This window comes from Gorilla gorilla, chromosome 1 (genome assembly GCF_029281585.2).
Source record: "Gorilla gorilla gorilla isolate KB3781 chromosome 1, NHGRI_mGorGor1-v2.1_pri, whole genome shotgun sequence".
NCBI lineage: Eukaryota > Metazoa > Chordata > Mammalia > Primates > Hominidae > Gorilla > Gorilla gorilla.
In genome coordinates, this window is record NC_073224.2 from 213,565,195 (window position 1) to 213,581,269 (window position 16,075).

The window sequence follows — 16,075 nt, forward strand, 5'->3', positions numbered from 1 at the left end:
CATTTTCTGTTGTTTGAAATGTTTACCACTAGTATGTATTATTTTGCAACTAACGAAAGGAAGAAGAAAGTGTGCAGTGAGCACCCGGAGCCCAAGGACCCAGCCCCTCCAGCTCTTGTCCCCTAATGTGGAGGCACCTCCTCTTCAGAGGCCTCCCGAATGTGCCCCTTGCACCTGGAGTCAGCTCCCTACTTCCCCTCTGTCCGCACTTCCCAAACCCACTCTGGTGATCACGGGCTTTCCTTGGCTTGGGTCTCTGGTCTGGGTCAAGGCATCTGCTCAGGTTCCTCAGTTAGAAGACCATGGTCCTCCCTTTGTGCTACCTCCCCAGGGCATGTGGGACAAAGTGACATCACATTTAGGCCTGTGACATCACAGGGCATGGATGACACAAGACAGATGATCTGGGAGATGACAGCAAGGAAGGGCTTGGCAGGCAGAGGCTGCTCCACGTGGGAACCTGAGGGAGTCTGTCCTCAGCCCACCTCCTAGGGCATTTCCTAGCCAAGCCAGGGAGCTTTCAGGATTGGAGACCTGGAAATCTCCAAGGCCATTTCCTTTTTTATTTTTTTCTAACAGAGAGGTTGTGCAAAGTGTTCTGAGAGCTGGGAGCAGAGTGTGATGCCAGGAGGGGGCACAGCTGGCAGATGGAAGCCAAAGGTGTGTGGGGAAGTGCCTTGGAGGGGAGGAAACTTCACTCGGTGCCCCTCACTTCCCTGTGATTCCCAGCAAGACAGCAGGGGAGGCGGGCTTGTGGCCTGGGGGTCTGAGAGGGCTCTTGCTTTTAGGGAGTAGAGTTTTGGTGAACTAAGCCCCTCCACTACGCTGAAGGATACTGAGGGGGCCACTGAGGAGTTGGGGGAAGGACTGGGAACAGCATGTGGGAAGAGAGAGCAAGAAAGAAAGAAATGAGGGGGTGGCTGTCGTAGTGGGGGAAGCTGACATGGCCAAGAGATGGCAGAGTCTGAGGTTTACCACTAAAGAGCTCTTGGCTACCTGTTGTGTGACTCTGGATGAGTTGCTAATAATAAAATCCACCACACAGGCTTATTGTGAAGACTAAATGAGATAAAGTTTATGAAGCCCCTAGCACAGTGCCAGACACAGCAAGAAAGCTGTTTGTAAAGGTGGCTATTTACTCTGTTCCTTGGACAATTCCAGCTGGAACCCTGTTACTTTATCTTCTATTCTGGGCATGTACAATGCAGAATTATCAGTTGTAAGCTACAAAAACCATTTCAGGAGGAGTTAAGCAGAAGGAATTTGTTTAAAAGATGTTAGAAAAGCTCGCAGGAGGTCTGAGAAGGCTGGAGAGCAAGGCTTGGAGAATAGGATGGATCAAGGGAGGCTGGAAGTAGACAGGACCATGGCCAAATATCACACCCCAGGACCAGCCCTGCACAGATTCTGCAGCCTCCCCTGAACCCCCTTCTTTCCTTCACTGCCCTGGAAGCCGGATGTGGTACCACAGCCTTTGTTGTAGAGAGGAGTTTCCACAGACCTGCCACCTCAGGACCAGTGGCTTTTTTTATTGTATTTTATTTTATTTTGAGATGGAGCCTCACTCTGTTGCCCAGCCTGGAGTGTAGCAGAGCCATCTCGGCTCACTGCAACCTCTGCCTCCCGGGTTCAAGCAATTCTCCTGCCTCAGTCTCCCAAGTAGCTGGAAATACAGGCACGTGCCACCACACTTGGCTAATTTTTGTATTTTTGTAGAGATGGGGTTCCACCATGTTGGCCAGGCTGGTCTTGAACTCCTGACCTCAAGTGATCTGCCTGCCTCGGCCTCCCAAAGTCCTGGGATTACAGGCGTGAGCCACTGCGCTCAGCCAGTGGCACTAGCTTCTGACCTGCTAGTCTACTGGGCTGCGGTGGAGATTAATGGCTGCTTGGGGCTTTTGTACCCTGGGCCAGACTCACGCACACCAGAATTTGTGTGAGGCCACAGGGGTTATGCCTCTTCTCATGCTCACAAGACCCGGCTTGGCAAGGAAATGTCCCAGGAGGTGGGCTAAGACAGACTCCCTCAGGTTCCCACGTGGAGCAGCCTCTGCCTGCCAAGCCCTTCCTTGCTGTCATCTCCCAGATCATCTGTCTTGTGTCATCCATGCCCTGTGATGTCACAGGCCTAAATGTGATGTCACTTTGTCCCACATGCCCTGGGGAGGTAGCACAAAGGGAGGACCACGGTCTTCTAACTGAGGAACCTGAGCAGATGCCTTGACCCAGACCAGAGACCCAAGCCAAGGAAAGCCCGTGATCACCAGAGTGGGTTTGGGAAGTGCGGATAGAGGGGAAGTAGTTTTTATTTTTTTCTAACAGAGAGGTTGTGCAAAGTGTTCTGAGAGTTGGGAGCAGAGTGTGATGCCAGGAGGGGGCAGAGCTGGCAGATAGAAGCCAAAGGTGTGCGGGTCACCCCTTCTGGGTGGGGACATCTGATCGACCTAGTCCATGTATGCCTGCATGAAGTGCTGGTGAGGGAGGTTGGAACTAAGTATTTGCCCATTTTGGCTTTTATAATGGGAGGTACCTTTTGCCTCCCTCAAGACTCATGTAGGGGAAAAGTTTCAGAGGCTGGGCATCCAAAAAAACCTGACAGATGTCTACATGGAAAACCAAAGTGAGTAGACAGAGGTCCCTGTCCCTGAGATGCTCACAAACATGTTGGGATCAGTTATGTGGAGGATGAGTCACAGCCCTAGGGGCTGAACTGGCAGAGAAACCCCAGGAACATGCCCCAGCCCATGGTGCACAGCCTGAGATGTCCCTGTATGTTCTGGGACACCAGGGTGGCGTGGCTGGGGTGGAGATTGATGGCTGGTTGGGGCTTTTGCACCCTGGGCCAGACTCACACACACCAGAATTTGTGTACGGCCGCAGGGGTGATGCCTCTTCTCATGCTCACAAGAATAATGACATTGCTCAGGCTAAAAAGCCACTTTCTGGCCTATGAGGCCTCCCTTTTTGTATATAGACATGTCTTTTCCTTATTTATTAATTTTTTTTAAGACAGGGTCTCGCTCTGTCACCCAGGCTGGAGTGCAGTGGCATGATCTCAGCTCACTGCAGTCTAGACCTCCCTGGCTCAAGTGATCCTCCCACCTCAGCCTCCTGAGTAGCTGGAACAACAGGCATGCGCCACCATGCCTGGCTAATTTTTGTATTTTTTGTAGAGATGGTGTTTCACCATGTTGCTCATGCTGGTCTTGAACTCCTGGGCTCAAGCAGTTGGCCCACCTCAGCCTCCCAAAGTGCTGGGATTACAGATGTAAGCCACCACACCTGGCCTAGTCATGCCTTACACCCATTTTGCTATGTCTATTTTTTTTTTTTTTTTAAAGAGACAGGTTCTTTCTCTGTCACCCAGGCTAGAGTGCAGTGGCGATATCCTAGTTCACTGCAGCCTTATATTCCTGGGCTCAAGTGATCCTCATGCCTCAGCCTCCTGAGTAGCTGGGACCAGAGGTGCAAGTCACCACGCCCAGCTAAGTTTTGTATTTTTTGTAGAGATGAGGTCTTGCTTTGTTGCCCAGGCTGATCTCAAACTCCTGGGCTCAAGAGATGGGTCTGCCTTGGTCTCCTGAAGTGCTGGGATTACAGATGTGAGCCACTTCACCTGGCCATGTGCTTGAATTATCTTTTGCCTCTTGGGGCCTCTAGATTAGAGGATAGAACTTTCCAGGGTCAGGAGATCTGAGATGGGACTTGGAGGAGGAAAACGTGTTTGCTGTATCTCTGTGAGATCAGCTGCCTGCTCTGTCCTCTGTCTCATTCCGTATCCTTCTATGTTGCCTGTTCTTGTCTCTGCCTGTTCCTGTCCCTACCTGTCACCATCACTGTCTCCCTGTCATCATCAATGCCTGTCTTCATCTCAGCTTGGCTCCCCTCCACAGAAGGCTCCCCTGTTCAGCCTTTGAGCCCTACTCTGTCCTCCCGTCCAGCCATCTGGGTACTTTGAGAACAGAAATAACAGCCCACCCCCGTCACACACACATCCTAAAATTCCAGTAGCCCCAGTTCACTGCAATCCACACCAGCAGATTGTCCTCCAGAGTTGCCACAGGTAGGCAAAGCTGAGTGGATAGTGCCCCCTTGTCAGACCTTGCAGGGCCCCCAAGCCTGCCTGCCCCCACTTCCTATCTGTGGCAACTTCAAATGTAACACCTTCCTGCCATCTCTCACTCCCACTGGGGCCTCAGCCACAGGCAGCTGTGGCCTGGCTGCCCACCTCCTTCCTTCCCAGCCAGGAGCACTGCTGCAGCACCGAGTGGAGAGCCCCACAGCCAGCAGCCCTTCGGGGGGCCACGGTATTTTCTTTGAGACCTGAAGCAGCGTTGGGAGGAGTGAGGAAAGAGGGAAAGGAGAAGGGGTTTTAGAGGGCTGAGACACTCACTGGAGTGAGGGTCTTAGGGTCTGAGGGGCATTTGGGATTCAAAGAGTGGTCCCTGAGGGGACGGGGAAGGGGTCTTGGGGCATTCACTGGGCTGAAGTGATCCCTGTGCTGTGTGGCCTGAGGTGGAAGATGGCAGAGAAGCCTGGTGCTGGGTGAGCAGACAGCTGGGCACTCGCGTCTCTCTCTGTCAGGCCAGTCAGGGGCATCCGGGGGCTTGGTCCACTCATTCAGGCTTTATTCCTGGTGAGAGCGCTGAGCTGGGCAGCCTGGGTGACACAACACTGAGGTGTCCTCAGCTGTCCAGAAGAGCTGTCTGGGTGAGCTAGGATGCAGGATTCCCCTTGGTGGGGGGCCTCTGGTTGGTAGAGTCAGGGACCCTTCTCAGCACAGAAGGGGGTGGCTTCTCTGTAGCCCTGAAGAATCTGGAATGTTCCCTCAGATCTCTGCACTTACTTGGAAGTAAGCTCCGTGAGGGCCTTCCTCTCCTCTCAAGAGAGCTCCGCTCTTCACTTCTGATTGGCTAATCTCCATTGATTGATTGATTGATTGAGACAGGGTCTTGCTCTATCCTCGCCCAGGCTAGAGTGTAGTGGTGTGATCTCAGCTCACTGCAGCCACAACCTTCCAGGCTCAAGCAATCTTCCCACCTCAGCCTCCCAAGTAGCTGGGACCACAGGCACAGGCTACTACACCCAGCTAATTTATTTATTTATTTTTGAACCGAGTCTCACTCTGTTGCTCAGACTGGAGTGCAGTGACGTGATCTCGGCTACTGCAACCTCCGCCTCTTGGGTTCAAGCGATTCTCTTGCCTCAGCCTCCCTAGTAGCTGGGACTACAGGCGTGAGCCACCACACTCAGCAAATTTTTTTTTTTTTTTTTTTTTTTTGGAGACAAAGTCTTGCTCTGTCACCCAGGCTAGAATGTAGTGGTGCTATCTTGGCTCACTGCAACCTCTGCCTCCCGGGTTCAAGCGATTCTCCTGCCTCAGCCTCCCTAGTAGCTGGGACTACAGGCGTGAGCCATCACACTCAGCTAATTTTTTTTTTTTTTTGGAGACAAAGTCTTGCTCTGTCACCCAGGCTAGAATGCAGTGGTGCTATCTTGGCTCACTGCAACCTCTGCCTCCCAGGTTCAAGCGATTCTCCTGCCTCAGCCTCCTGAGTAGCTGGGATTATAGGCGTGAGCCACCACACCCGGCTAATTTATGTAGTTTTAGCAGAGACGAGGTTTCACCATGTTCATCAGGCTGGTCTTGAATTCCCAACCTCAGGTGATCCGCCCGCCTCGGCCTCCCAAAGTGCTGGGATTACAGGCATGAGCCACCGCACCTGGTCTAATTTTAATTTTTGGATTTTTAGTAGAGATGGGGTTTCACCATGTTAGCCAGGCTGGTCTCGAACTCCTGACCTCAGGTGATCCACCTGCCTGGGTCTCCCTTTTATTTTTTATTTTATTTTTTTAATTTATTTTATTTTTTTTTAGAAGGAGTCTCATTCTGTTGCCCAGGCTTGAATGCAGTGGCACGATCTTGGCTCACTGCAACCTCCACCTCCCAGGTTCAAGTGATTCTTGTGCCTTGGCCTCCTGAGTAGCTGGGATTATAGGCATGCACCACCATGCCTGGCTAATTTTTGTATTTTTAGTAGAGATAGGGTTTCACCATGTTGCCGAGGTTAGTCTTGAACTCCTGACATCAGGTGATCTAACCGCCTTGGACTCCCAAAGTGCTGGGATTACAGGCCTGAGCCACCCCGCCCACCATATTTTTTATTTTGTAGAGATGGGGGTCTCACTATGTTGCCCAGGCTGGTCTAGAACTCCTGGCCTCAAAAGATCCTTCCTTCTCAGCCTCCCAAAGTGCTGGAATTACAGGCTTGAGCCACGGCACCTGGCCAATCTCTATTTAATCTTCCCACACCTACCAGGAGAGCATCACTGGCTTCTAAATGTCAACATTGAGAGAATCCTTACGCATCAACTAGACCAACCTTCCCATTTTGCGGATAGGGAAACTGAGTCCAGGAAGGGACATGAATAACTTGTGGTCATGCAGCATGTTAATGGGAGAGCCAGTCCTAGAACTCAGACTCCTATTTGGAGGACCTTCACAGCTTACCTCTAACTCTCCTGTTTCCCAGCAGGTAATGGGGATATGAAGGAAGAACCAGCTGCACAATTAGGTTGTTGTCATAGGCCCATGGCCCTGGGAGGTACAGGGGGCTCCCTGTCCCCTAGCCTGGACTTCCAGCTCTTCCGAGGTGACCAGGTAAGGTAGAACCCCAGCCTTACCTTTGTGGGTAGTCTGCTTATAGTAGGAGGTGACATTAGGAGGAAAAAGGGGAACGTCTGAAGGGACCTAGACCTCCTTCCCAGTCCGAGCACCCCCTAGCCCAGGCACATCATAGGGATGTTTCTTTGAGGAGCCAGACACCCTCTCCCCATGCCTCAGGGGCCCAGACTCTCCCGTGGGGAATAAGAAGCGGAAGCCTCGTGCAGTAGGCTTGGCTGCTATGACCATGGCCTTGGGCCTTAGTGAGCAGGGGCTCAGGGCCATCTTGTGGAGTTTATAGTCTTTGATGGGGATTTTCTTTGTGCTCAACTTGGTGCCATTCAAATTACAGTGATGGTCTGAGATACACTGGGGACCAGGGTGGTCAGAGGTACATGGGTTCGGGGCAGGGAGGGAGAACAGGGCTAGAGAGGGCTCTGGGGACAGGAGGAGGGCAATCTTGCGGTGGGTGGGAAAATCCTGGGGGAAAGAGATCTTTGGATGAGGGAAGAGATGCCATTTGAGTGACAGATATGGAGTGTGGTGGCTGTTTTAGCTTATTCTCCCCTTTGGAAAACAAAATAGGGGTGGGGTCCATCTAAGGGACCCATGGAGTCCCAGTAACCAGCCCCCAAGCCCCTTGCCCCTGCCCTCCAGGTCTTCTCAGCCTGCAGACCACTTCCAGACATGGTGAATGCTCATGGCCCATCCTGTGCCAGCTGGCTGTGTCCCTTGCCCCTGGCACCGGGCAGGTCTGCGCTGCTGGCCTGCCTACAGGACCTGGACCTGAACCTGTGCACCCCACAGCCGGCACCCCTGGGCACAGACCTGCAGGGCCTCCAAGAGGACGCCTTGAGCATGAGTAAGCCCAGGGCACCGGGCTGCACCTGCGCCTGGCAGAGGCTGGAGGGTGGGGGGCACTGCTAGTTTTGGGGATGCGTGGTGGAGAGGACGCAGTGTCACTGATGAAGACAGAGCTTAGGCACACTTTACTTCCACATTTTGGCCTTGGAGTTCTGGCCTGAGGGTGCAGGGGGCTTTCGAGTGGTGATACCTAAGCCAGAGAAGCTGGGCACTGGCTTCTCAGGCATGTGTGTGGGAGCTGATGTAGGTATAGCCAAGGTCATGGGGGTTGGGGATGGTGCTTTGTCTGCTTAGAGAGGTGTTTTTTGTTTGTTTGTTTGTTTGTTTTTGAGATGGAGTCTCGTTCTGTTGCCCAGGCTGGAGTGCAATGGCATGATCTCCAGTCACTGCAACCTCTGCCTCCCAGGTTCAAGCAATTCTCCTGCCTCAGCCTCTCGGAGTAGCTGGGATTACAGGTGTGCGCCACCACCCCCGGCTAATTTTTGTATTTTTAGTAAAGACAGGGTTTTGCCATGTTGGCCAGGCTGGTCTCGAACTCCTGACCTCAGGTGATCCACCTGCCTCGGTGACCCAAAGTGCTGGAATTATAGATGTGAGCCACTGCGCCCAGCCCTAGAGGGATCTTATAAAAGTACTGGAGGCCGGGCACGGTGGCTCATGCCTGTAATCCCAGCACTTTGGGAGGCTGAGGCGGGCGCATCACGAGGTCAGGAGATCGAGACCATCCTGGCTAACACGGTGAAACCCCATCTCTACTAAAAACACAAAAAATTAGCTGGGGGAGGTGGCAGGCACCTGTAGTCCCAGCTACTCGGGAGGCTGAGGCAGGAGAATGGCATGAACCTGGGAGGCAGAGCTTGCAGTGAGCCGAGATGGCACCACTGCACTCAGCCTGGGCGACTGAGCGAGACTCCATCTCAAAAAAAAAGCACTGGGCTGGGAGTCAGGGAATTGGGGTTGGAGTCTCGGTTCTGCCCTTTCTATTTCTATGGACTTGGACACAACACCGAGGTCTGGTTTCTTCATCCACAAAAGTGTGATCTCATCTCTGCCTGGGTTCTAGGTTTGTTGTAACACACCATTTCCTTATGTGACGATGACCCCCTGAAGGCAAGGACTCTCTTGCTGTGTCCTTTATTTCTAGGACCCCAGCACAGAGCACAGAGTGAAACAGCTCAGTGAGATTGATTGAGTAAATAAATAAGGATCCAACCAGAAGACAACTTGCTTTTTTTTTTTTTTTTGAGATAGGCTGGAGTGCAGGGACACAATCATGGCTCACTGCAGCCTCCAACTCCTGGGCTCAAGCAATCCTCTCCTCAGCCTCCTGGGTAGTTGGGACTACTACAGACACATGCCAGAAACACCCAGCTAATTTTCTTTCTTTCTTTCTTTCTTTTTTTTGAAACAGAGTTTCGCTTTTGTTGCCCAGGCTGGAGTGCAATGGCATGATCTCGGCTCACCGCAATCTCTGCCTCCCAGGTTCAAGCGAATCTTCTGCCTCAGCCTCCCAAGTAGCTGGGATTACAGGCATGTGCCACCATGCCCAGCTAATTTTGCATTTTTAGTAGAGACGGGGTTTCTCCATGTTGGTCAGGCTGGTCTTGAACTCCCAACCTCAGGTGATCTTCCCGCCTCGGCCTCCCAAAGTGCTGGGATTACAGGTGTGAGCCACCGTGCCCAGCCTTAATTTTCTTATTGTTTTGTAGAGATGGGGTTTTGCTTTGTTGCCCAGGCTGGTCTCAAATTCCTGGGCTTAAGCAATCCTCCTGCCTCGGCCTCCCAAAGCACTGGGATTATAGGCATGAGCCACTGCACCTGGCTGACAGTTTACTTTTTAACAGGTTTTTTATTTTAGTACTCTTTATCTAGAATAGCACTGTTTGGTAGAACTCCCTGCAATAATGGGAACATTCTATACCTGTGCTGTCCAATACTATACCTGCTGAGCACTGTAAATGTGACTGGTGCAACTGAGAATTTCATTTTTTATTAGAATCATTGTAATTAATGTAAATCTAGTCACGTGTCCAGTGGCTGCCATTTTGGACATAGCAGATCTAGCTTCACCCTTATGTGATCTTATCTGTGCCCATGGCACCTGGATTTATGTCTCCAGTTCAGACCTCTCCTTTAAACTCCAACCCAGTTTATCCATCTGCCCACTTGGCTTCTCAACCTGGGTGTCTAATAGGGACCTTGAACTGCTTTCTCCCCCTGAAATTGTTCAGCACTACAGAAATGCTAGCAGGCTCGCAGGCTGGAGGTCTTTCTCAGCCCCGAGCGGGGCAGGTTTGATGGAGGACAGAACTTCACCCCAGACTGTGGGGATCTGACCGCCTTCCTTTTCCTGCTTAGAGCATGAGCCACCAGGGCTGCACGCCAGCTCCACCGATGACAAGAAATTCACAGTCAAGTACCCACAGAACAAGGACAAGCTGGGAAAACAGCCAGAAAGAGCTGGCAAGGGGGCCCCCTGCCCAGCCTTCTCCTCTCATAACAGCTCTTCCCCACCACTGCTGCAGAACAGAAAGAGCCCCAGCCCCTTGGCTTTCTGCCCCTGTCCCCCTGTCAACTCCATCTCCAAGGAGCTCCCATTTCTCCTCCACACCTTCTACCCTGGATACCCACTTCTCCTGCCTCCACCCCACCTGTTCACCTATGGGTCCCTACCTTCTGACCAATGTCCCCACCTCCTCGTGCTGCCCCAAGACCCCTCCTACCCCACCATGGCTATGCCTAGCCTGCTGATGATGGTCAATGAGCTGGGGCACCCCAGCGCTCGGTGGGAGACCCTGCTTCCCTACCCAGGGGCCTTCCAAGCCTCTGGCCAAGCCCTGCCTTCCCAGGCCCGAAATCCAGGTGCTGGAGCTGCCCCAACCGACTCCCCAGGCCTGGAGCGTGGTGGCATGGCATCTCCAGCAAAGCGGGTCCCACTGAGTTCCCAGACAGGCACCGCAGCCTTGCCTTACCCGCTGAAAAAGAAGAATGGCAAAATCCTGTACGAGTGCAACATATGTGGCAAGAGCTTTGGGCAGCTCTCCAATCTCAAGGTATCTGCCTCCTGGGCTCTGCTTCTCCCCTCAACATCCTTCAGGGCCCCCCATGCATCCGAGTCTGCTTCTAGAAGCAAGGACCTCAAAGCTAGAAGGCACTCCTGGGCAACCTCTAGGGCCAAGTGACCTTGGATGGTTCATTTGGGTGGAGATATAGGATAAGACGGCCACCAAAGTCCTCGCCACCCTAGAGGACTGCCTATGAGATCATCTCATTTAGGTTAAAATGGGGAGACTGAGGCTTTTAATGGGCAGCGTTTGCCTAAGATTACTCTGATTTAACGGTAGTGTTAGGTTTAGTCTCTCAACATTTGCTCTGGACAAAGAAAGCCCTTTCCTGGACAATCATCCTTTCTGGACTCCCAGTTAAGCTTCTTATTTATTTTTTGGGGCAGTCAGATGAGGGAATGGGTAGATTTTGGTGAGTCTAGACCGCAGTCCGATGACCAACCTTTTTCAAGTGGGAGCCCACAAATCTGCGCGACCGCCGATGCGATTGGCCTCACCATCCGCACTGCCCAGCAGGGGGCGCCCAGGGGGCGCATCTCAGTGCTTTAGCAAATGCCGGAAACTGTGGGCTCGCTGGCTAGTTCTGAAGTTGAGGGCACATTGTGGTTATGGGGAGAAGCCCTACTGGATCCTGCAGGGCAGGAGTTCTTAAACTTTCATGAGCCTCAGACCACCTGGAGAGCTAGTAAACATGCAGATTCCTAGAGTTTTTGCGATCCTCCCACCTCAGCCTCCAGAGTAGCTCCCAGCCCCAGAGTTATCTTTTTTTTTTTTTTCCATATGGAGTATCATTCTGTCGCCCACGCTGGTCTCAAACTCCTGGGCTTAAGGGATTCTCCCACTTCATCTTCCCCAGTAGCTGGGACCAAGGGTGCACGCCACCACACCTCGTTAACTTTCAAATGTTTTGTGCATACGGGGTCCCAATGTGTTTCTCAGGCTGGTATTGAACTCCTGGGCTCCATTGATCCTCCCTCCTCGGCCTCCCAAAATGCTGGGATTACAGTCATGAGAGTGTGCCCAGCCCTCCCAGAGTTTTTGATTCAGCAGGTCTGGGGCCGGACTTGAGAACCTGCATTTCTAACATGCTCCCAAAGTGTGATACCAGCGCTGCTGGTCTGTGAACCACATTTTGAATAGCAGTGCTCCACAATATACCTGGGGTACCTCTTACCCCTGGCCTTCTGACCACTGCCATCTCCCCTACAGCGCAGCAGAAAGAGTAGAGTATCCTGGGGATGATGGGCCCTGAGGGAGATGACAGGGAGGGAGAGAGAAGTGGGCAGAGATTTGGAGAGGACCTCAGGCCCTGCTGGGGGTGCTGAGCAGTTGGCAGCATTTATCCCGCATCTGACTCAGGTCCACCTGCGTGTGCACAGTGGAGAGCGTCCATTCCAGTGTGCCTTGTGCCAGAAGAGCTTCACCCAACTTGCCCACCTGCAGAAGCACCACCTGGTGCACACTGGGGAGCGGCCCCACAAGTGCTCGGTGAGATCCTCCTCCCCCTACTATGTACTCCTATAGGCTGGAGAGGAGTTTTAGGCCCTTGGAGGGCTGGCACCTGCAGCCTTCATTCCCCAGTCCTCCTGAGCAAGTGGAGATGGGAAGGGGGAGTGAAAATTGAAAATGACTCCTCTCAGCCTGGAATGGGTAATACTGAAGGTCACTCCAAAGGCCTGCAGGAGGGAGAGAACAATGAAGTTGGAGGTCATGGAGAGTGTATGTATACCCATTATCTACCTCCCTGAGTTATTGGAGGAATTAATGACATAGTGTACCCAGAGTATCCAAATAGGAAAACTATTAGCTTGATGTCAGCTCCCTCATTCTGGGAGCCTGGCCACATCCCTCAGGAAATCAGAAGGGCAGGGGTTCTTTCCCATTTTACAGGGGCAGAAATGAAAGCAGTGCCATGATATGAGTCTGGGCTGCAAAGCCGGGCCACCTGTGTTCAAATCCTAGCTCTGCCTTCAACCTGCTGTGTGACCTTTGGCTAGTGGCTTCACTCCTCTGAGACTCTGCTTTCTTACTATAATGTAGGACTTGTACTAGTACTTAGTCATGCTTCCCTAGGGTCCTGGGGAAGACTAGATGAAACCAACTGCAGGCATGTGGCAGCCCCCTGTAAATGTTCATTACAATCCACTGAAGCTGCAGCTTCATACTTAAGAGTTCTATGTGATTATCTCATTCAGTCCACCATATCTATGAAGCTAGGTATTAATAACCAATGTTACCAATGAGGAGAGGAAGGCTCAGAGAGGAGAAGTTACTTTTACAAGGTCACACATGGAGTAAAGGACACTAACCCAAGTTGGCCTGGTTCTAATGTGCTAGATACCGTGGGTCCCAGGGAGAAATCACTGGAAAAGCTTCCAGGCCTGGAGGGAAAGAGAGGTGGGTCATGGGTATTTCCAAGATGAGGAGAGGGAGTAGAACGCCTGAGCCAGCCCAGAGGACAAAGCTGATGCCAGTGCTCGTTCCCGTCAGGTGTGCCACAAGCGCTTCAGCAGCTCCAGTAACCTCAAGACCCACCTGCGCCTGCACTCCGGGGCCCGACCCTTCCAGTGCAGTGTCTGCCGGAGTCGCTTCACCCAGCACATCCACCTGAAGCTGCACCATCGGCTGCATGCTCCACAGCCCTGTGGCCTGGTGCACACCCAGCTGCCCCTGGCCTCTCTGGCCTGCCTTGCCCAATGGCACCAGGGGGCACTAGATCTTATGGCGGTGGCATCTGAGAAACACATGGGCTATGACACAGATGAGGTCAAAGTGTCCTCGACATCCCAGGGGAAAGCAAGAGCAGTGAGCCTGAGCAGTGCCAGGACTCCCCTGGTGATGGGGCAGGACCAGAACAATTAAAAATGTTTCTTCTCTTCTGCTTTGAGGCTTTCTGAGCTTCAACAGTTTAGGTGTGGGGTGGGGGTAATGGGGGAAAGCCACTGTGTGTTTGCCAGACCTCACACTTCACCCGGGAGCAGCTCAGGGGACTCAGCCAGGAAGAGCCTGTGCTGCCTGTGTGTGCGGTGCGTGCCTGCAGCCATCTGCTTCAGCAAGGCTTGAGTTCCACTCCCCGTCTAGGACCAGGCTCTCCTCGTCTACTCACCGACGGACAGTCCAGCCCTCCAGCGCGCTGCAGGGTGCCGACCGTGCTGTCCAGCCTGGGCACATTGTCCTGTTCCCAACACCTGTGCAGAGGGTCCCGCTGCCCCCACTGCCTGGGTCTTACCGTTCCTACTGGCCACTTGCACCTCTGCCGGCACTCCCTGCACGGTCGTTGCGAGGTGGAGGGGGAGGGTGCCCCTCATTGTGGGTCTATTGAAGAAGGAGACTCGAGATATCAGGGTCCACTCACGACCCAGAAGCATGATGTCTTCTGTCAACCGGGTCTAGTTACCACAACACTGTGGGCTAACAGGGTGCCAGGCTCAGGGAAGGCGTGGAGGCTGCAGCCAGATGAGGGCTACAGGCAGAGAAGAACTGGCAGAGACCCTGGGGAGCTGAGGCCTGATGGCCCTTCTCCCTGTAGGCCCGCAGGATCCTCTGAAATGTACAAGGTGCTCCCCATCCCCACTCGAGTCAGAGAGGCCGCGCCAGGCGGAAAAGGGTATTGCCTGGGAGGCAGGAGGCCCAGGTTAGGATCACAATCGATGATAGTTGTTATTAAATAAGAGCGATTTGCGGACAGAGTGGGGTTCTCTGGCCAACTTCCAGGAGGTGGCACCGTCCGCACCCCATGGATTTCTGTGCGGCTTCCCCACCGCGGCGGTGACGGGATTCCCGCTCCCGGCCGTAAGTGCTTCCCACAGGGAGGAGCAAGCCCCACTGACCGTGGCAGAACAATGGCAGGGTGGGCTTCGGCCCCACCAGTAGCTAAGGTCCGGGTTCCAAGCCCACCCGTGTCACACTTTGGGCCCCGCGCGGGACGCCAACCACTCGCGTTAGACCCTCCCATTCGGCAAGACCACGCCCATTCCGAACCATCCACCCCTCCCCGCAACCGCCCCCCTTGTCCAGCTCCTCCTGCTCCTGGGGGATCCCCCTCGCTCGCTCAGCCCCGCCTCCCCGCCTCTGTTCGCCCCAGGCCACTTTCCCTGTCCGGCCTCCTGCAGGTCTTGCTCTCGGGCTAGCTCACCTGGGGCTGCGGGGGGCCCTGGCGCCTCCAGGGGCTTGAAGATGTAGCGCGGACCGGGCGGAGAACCACGCCCCCGGGTCGGGGGCAAGGGCTCTTGCCGAACGTCTGGGGTCTGCGGTCCGAGGAGAACAATGAGGTTGGGGGTCCTGGGGAGTGCCCCAGGGCACGGGCAGCATCTGGATCGGGTCACCGCCCGCATGGGCTGCGGGTGGGGCCGCTGTTTGCTAGGGGGGCGGGCCGGAGGAGGCATTTCTCCGCAAATGCAGCGGATGCGGGTAGCCCCGGCGGTCAGGTGCTCTGACGGCCGGAGCCCCGTGTCTTTCACTCGCCATGGCCGAGCGGTGCGGAGGCCCGGGGGCCTGCCTGGCCCGCCTTTTGGCTGGGTTAGGGGTCCAGAGGGAGCACAGAGGGAAAGAGATCTCGGAGGCCACATCCCGAGATAGGTGAGGAGAGATGGAGAAAGGCCGCGTGAGGAGCCTCTTGGCCCTAGACCGAGTGTGTGTGTGTGTGTGTGTGTGTGTGTGTGTGTGTGTGAGAGAGAGAGAGAGAGAGTAGTGATCAAATAAGCGTGTATGTGTATCTCTCGAAGTATAAAAATATATGTGTCTTGGGAGTCCGAGGCGGGCGGATCACGAGGTCAAGAGATTGAGACCATCCTGGGCAAACAACATGGTGAAACCCCGCCTCTACTAAAAATACAAAAATTAGCTGGGTGTGGTGGCGCACTCCTGTAGTCCCAGCTACTCCGGAGGCAGAGGCAGGAGAACCGCTTGAGCCCGGGAGGCAGAGGTTGCAGTGAGCCGAGATCGAGCCACCGCACTCCAGCCTGGCGACAGAGCGAGACACCGTCTCCAAGAAAAAAAAAAAAAATATATATATATATATATATATATATATGTATACACACACACACATATGTGTGTTTGTGTGTGTGTGTGTTAATGTACCACGATTTTGGATGTGAATGTGGAATGGTCCCTGTGCTCTTTTAAAACTTTACAACTTATGTGGACAATTTCCTAAGTCAGGCAGGTAGCCTGCAGACGACAGAGACAGTTTAAGGGCAAAGGCAGTAGTTCTTCCCTCCCCTATGGACTTTGATTCTCGCATCACAGCTGATGTCTTCATATCCCTTTGTCATGAACCTGACAGGTTCCGTCTGAGACTGTACTGCATTTGCACTTAGATGCCACGGAGAGGTTTTCCCTGTCGTCCCCACCCCTGGAGATAGTTCTAGATTGTAATAACAATAAGCCTTTATTTGCCACATGCTTCATACTTCACCTGGATTATCTCACATAATCCTCACAGCAGCCCTATGAAGCAGGTATCCCACATGATTCAGAT

The 16,075-nt window shown here is 53.4% G+C and overlaps 1 protein-coding gene across 6 annotated transcripts; it reads left to right on the top strand.

Annotated features, from left to right (window-relative positions):
* Positions 1 to 418: 418 nt before the first annotated feature.
* ZNF683 (zinc finger protein 683) lies at positions 419 to 13,471 on the top strand. Of its 6 annotated transcripts, XM_055388716.2 has the most exons (8): positions 2,095 to 2,403; positions 2,548 to 2,620; positions 4,200 to 4,307; positions 6,534 to 6,661; positions 7,322 to 7,526; positions 9,887 to 10,581; positions 11,953 to 12,081; positions 13,084 to 13,471. In XM_055388716.2, exons 2-8 carry the CDS (start codon positions 2,608 to 2,610, stop codon positions 13,453 to 13,455), a joined length of 1,650 nt encoding a protein of 549 aa, XP_055244691.2. In that variant the 5' UTR covers positions 2,095 to 2,403; positions 2,548 to 2,607; the 3' UTR covers positions 13,456 to 13,471. The 6 variants fall into 6 exon arrangements, with proteins under 6 accessions (XP_055244699.2, XP_055244706.2, XP_055244691.2 ...); XM_055388724.2 differs by lacking the exons at positions 2,095 to 2,403; positions 2,548 to 2,620; positions 4,200 to 4,307 and adding an exon at positions 419 to 660; XM_055388731.2 differs by lacking the exons at positions 2,095 to 2,403; positions 2,548 to 2,620; positions 4,200 to 4,307 and adding an exon at positions 419 to 660 and having other exon boundaries at positions 6,537 to 6,661.
* The last annotated feature ends 2,604 nt before the right edge of the window (positions 13,472 to 16,075 follow it).

What these genes read in the sequence shown, in the direction of transcription:
- ZNF683 (XM_055388716.2), top strand. An exon ending in CAGCCCTTCGGGGGGCCACG is followed by an intron (nt 4,308 to 6,533) that starts GTATTTTCTTTG and finishes CCTGTTTCCCAG; the next exon opens with CAGGTAATGGGGATATGAAG. An exon ending in AGCTCTTCCGAGGTGACCAG is followed by an intron (nt 6,662 to 7,321) that starts GTAAGGTAGAAC and finishes CCTGCCCTCCAG; the next exon opens with GTCTTCTCAGCCTGCAGACC.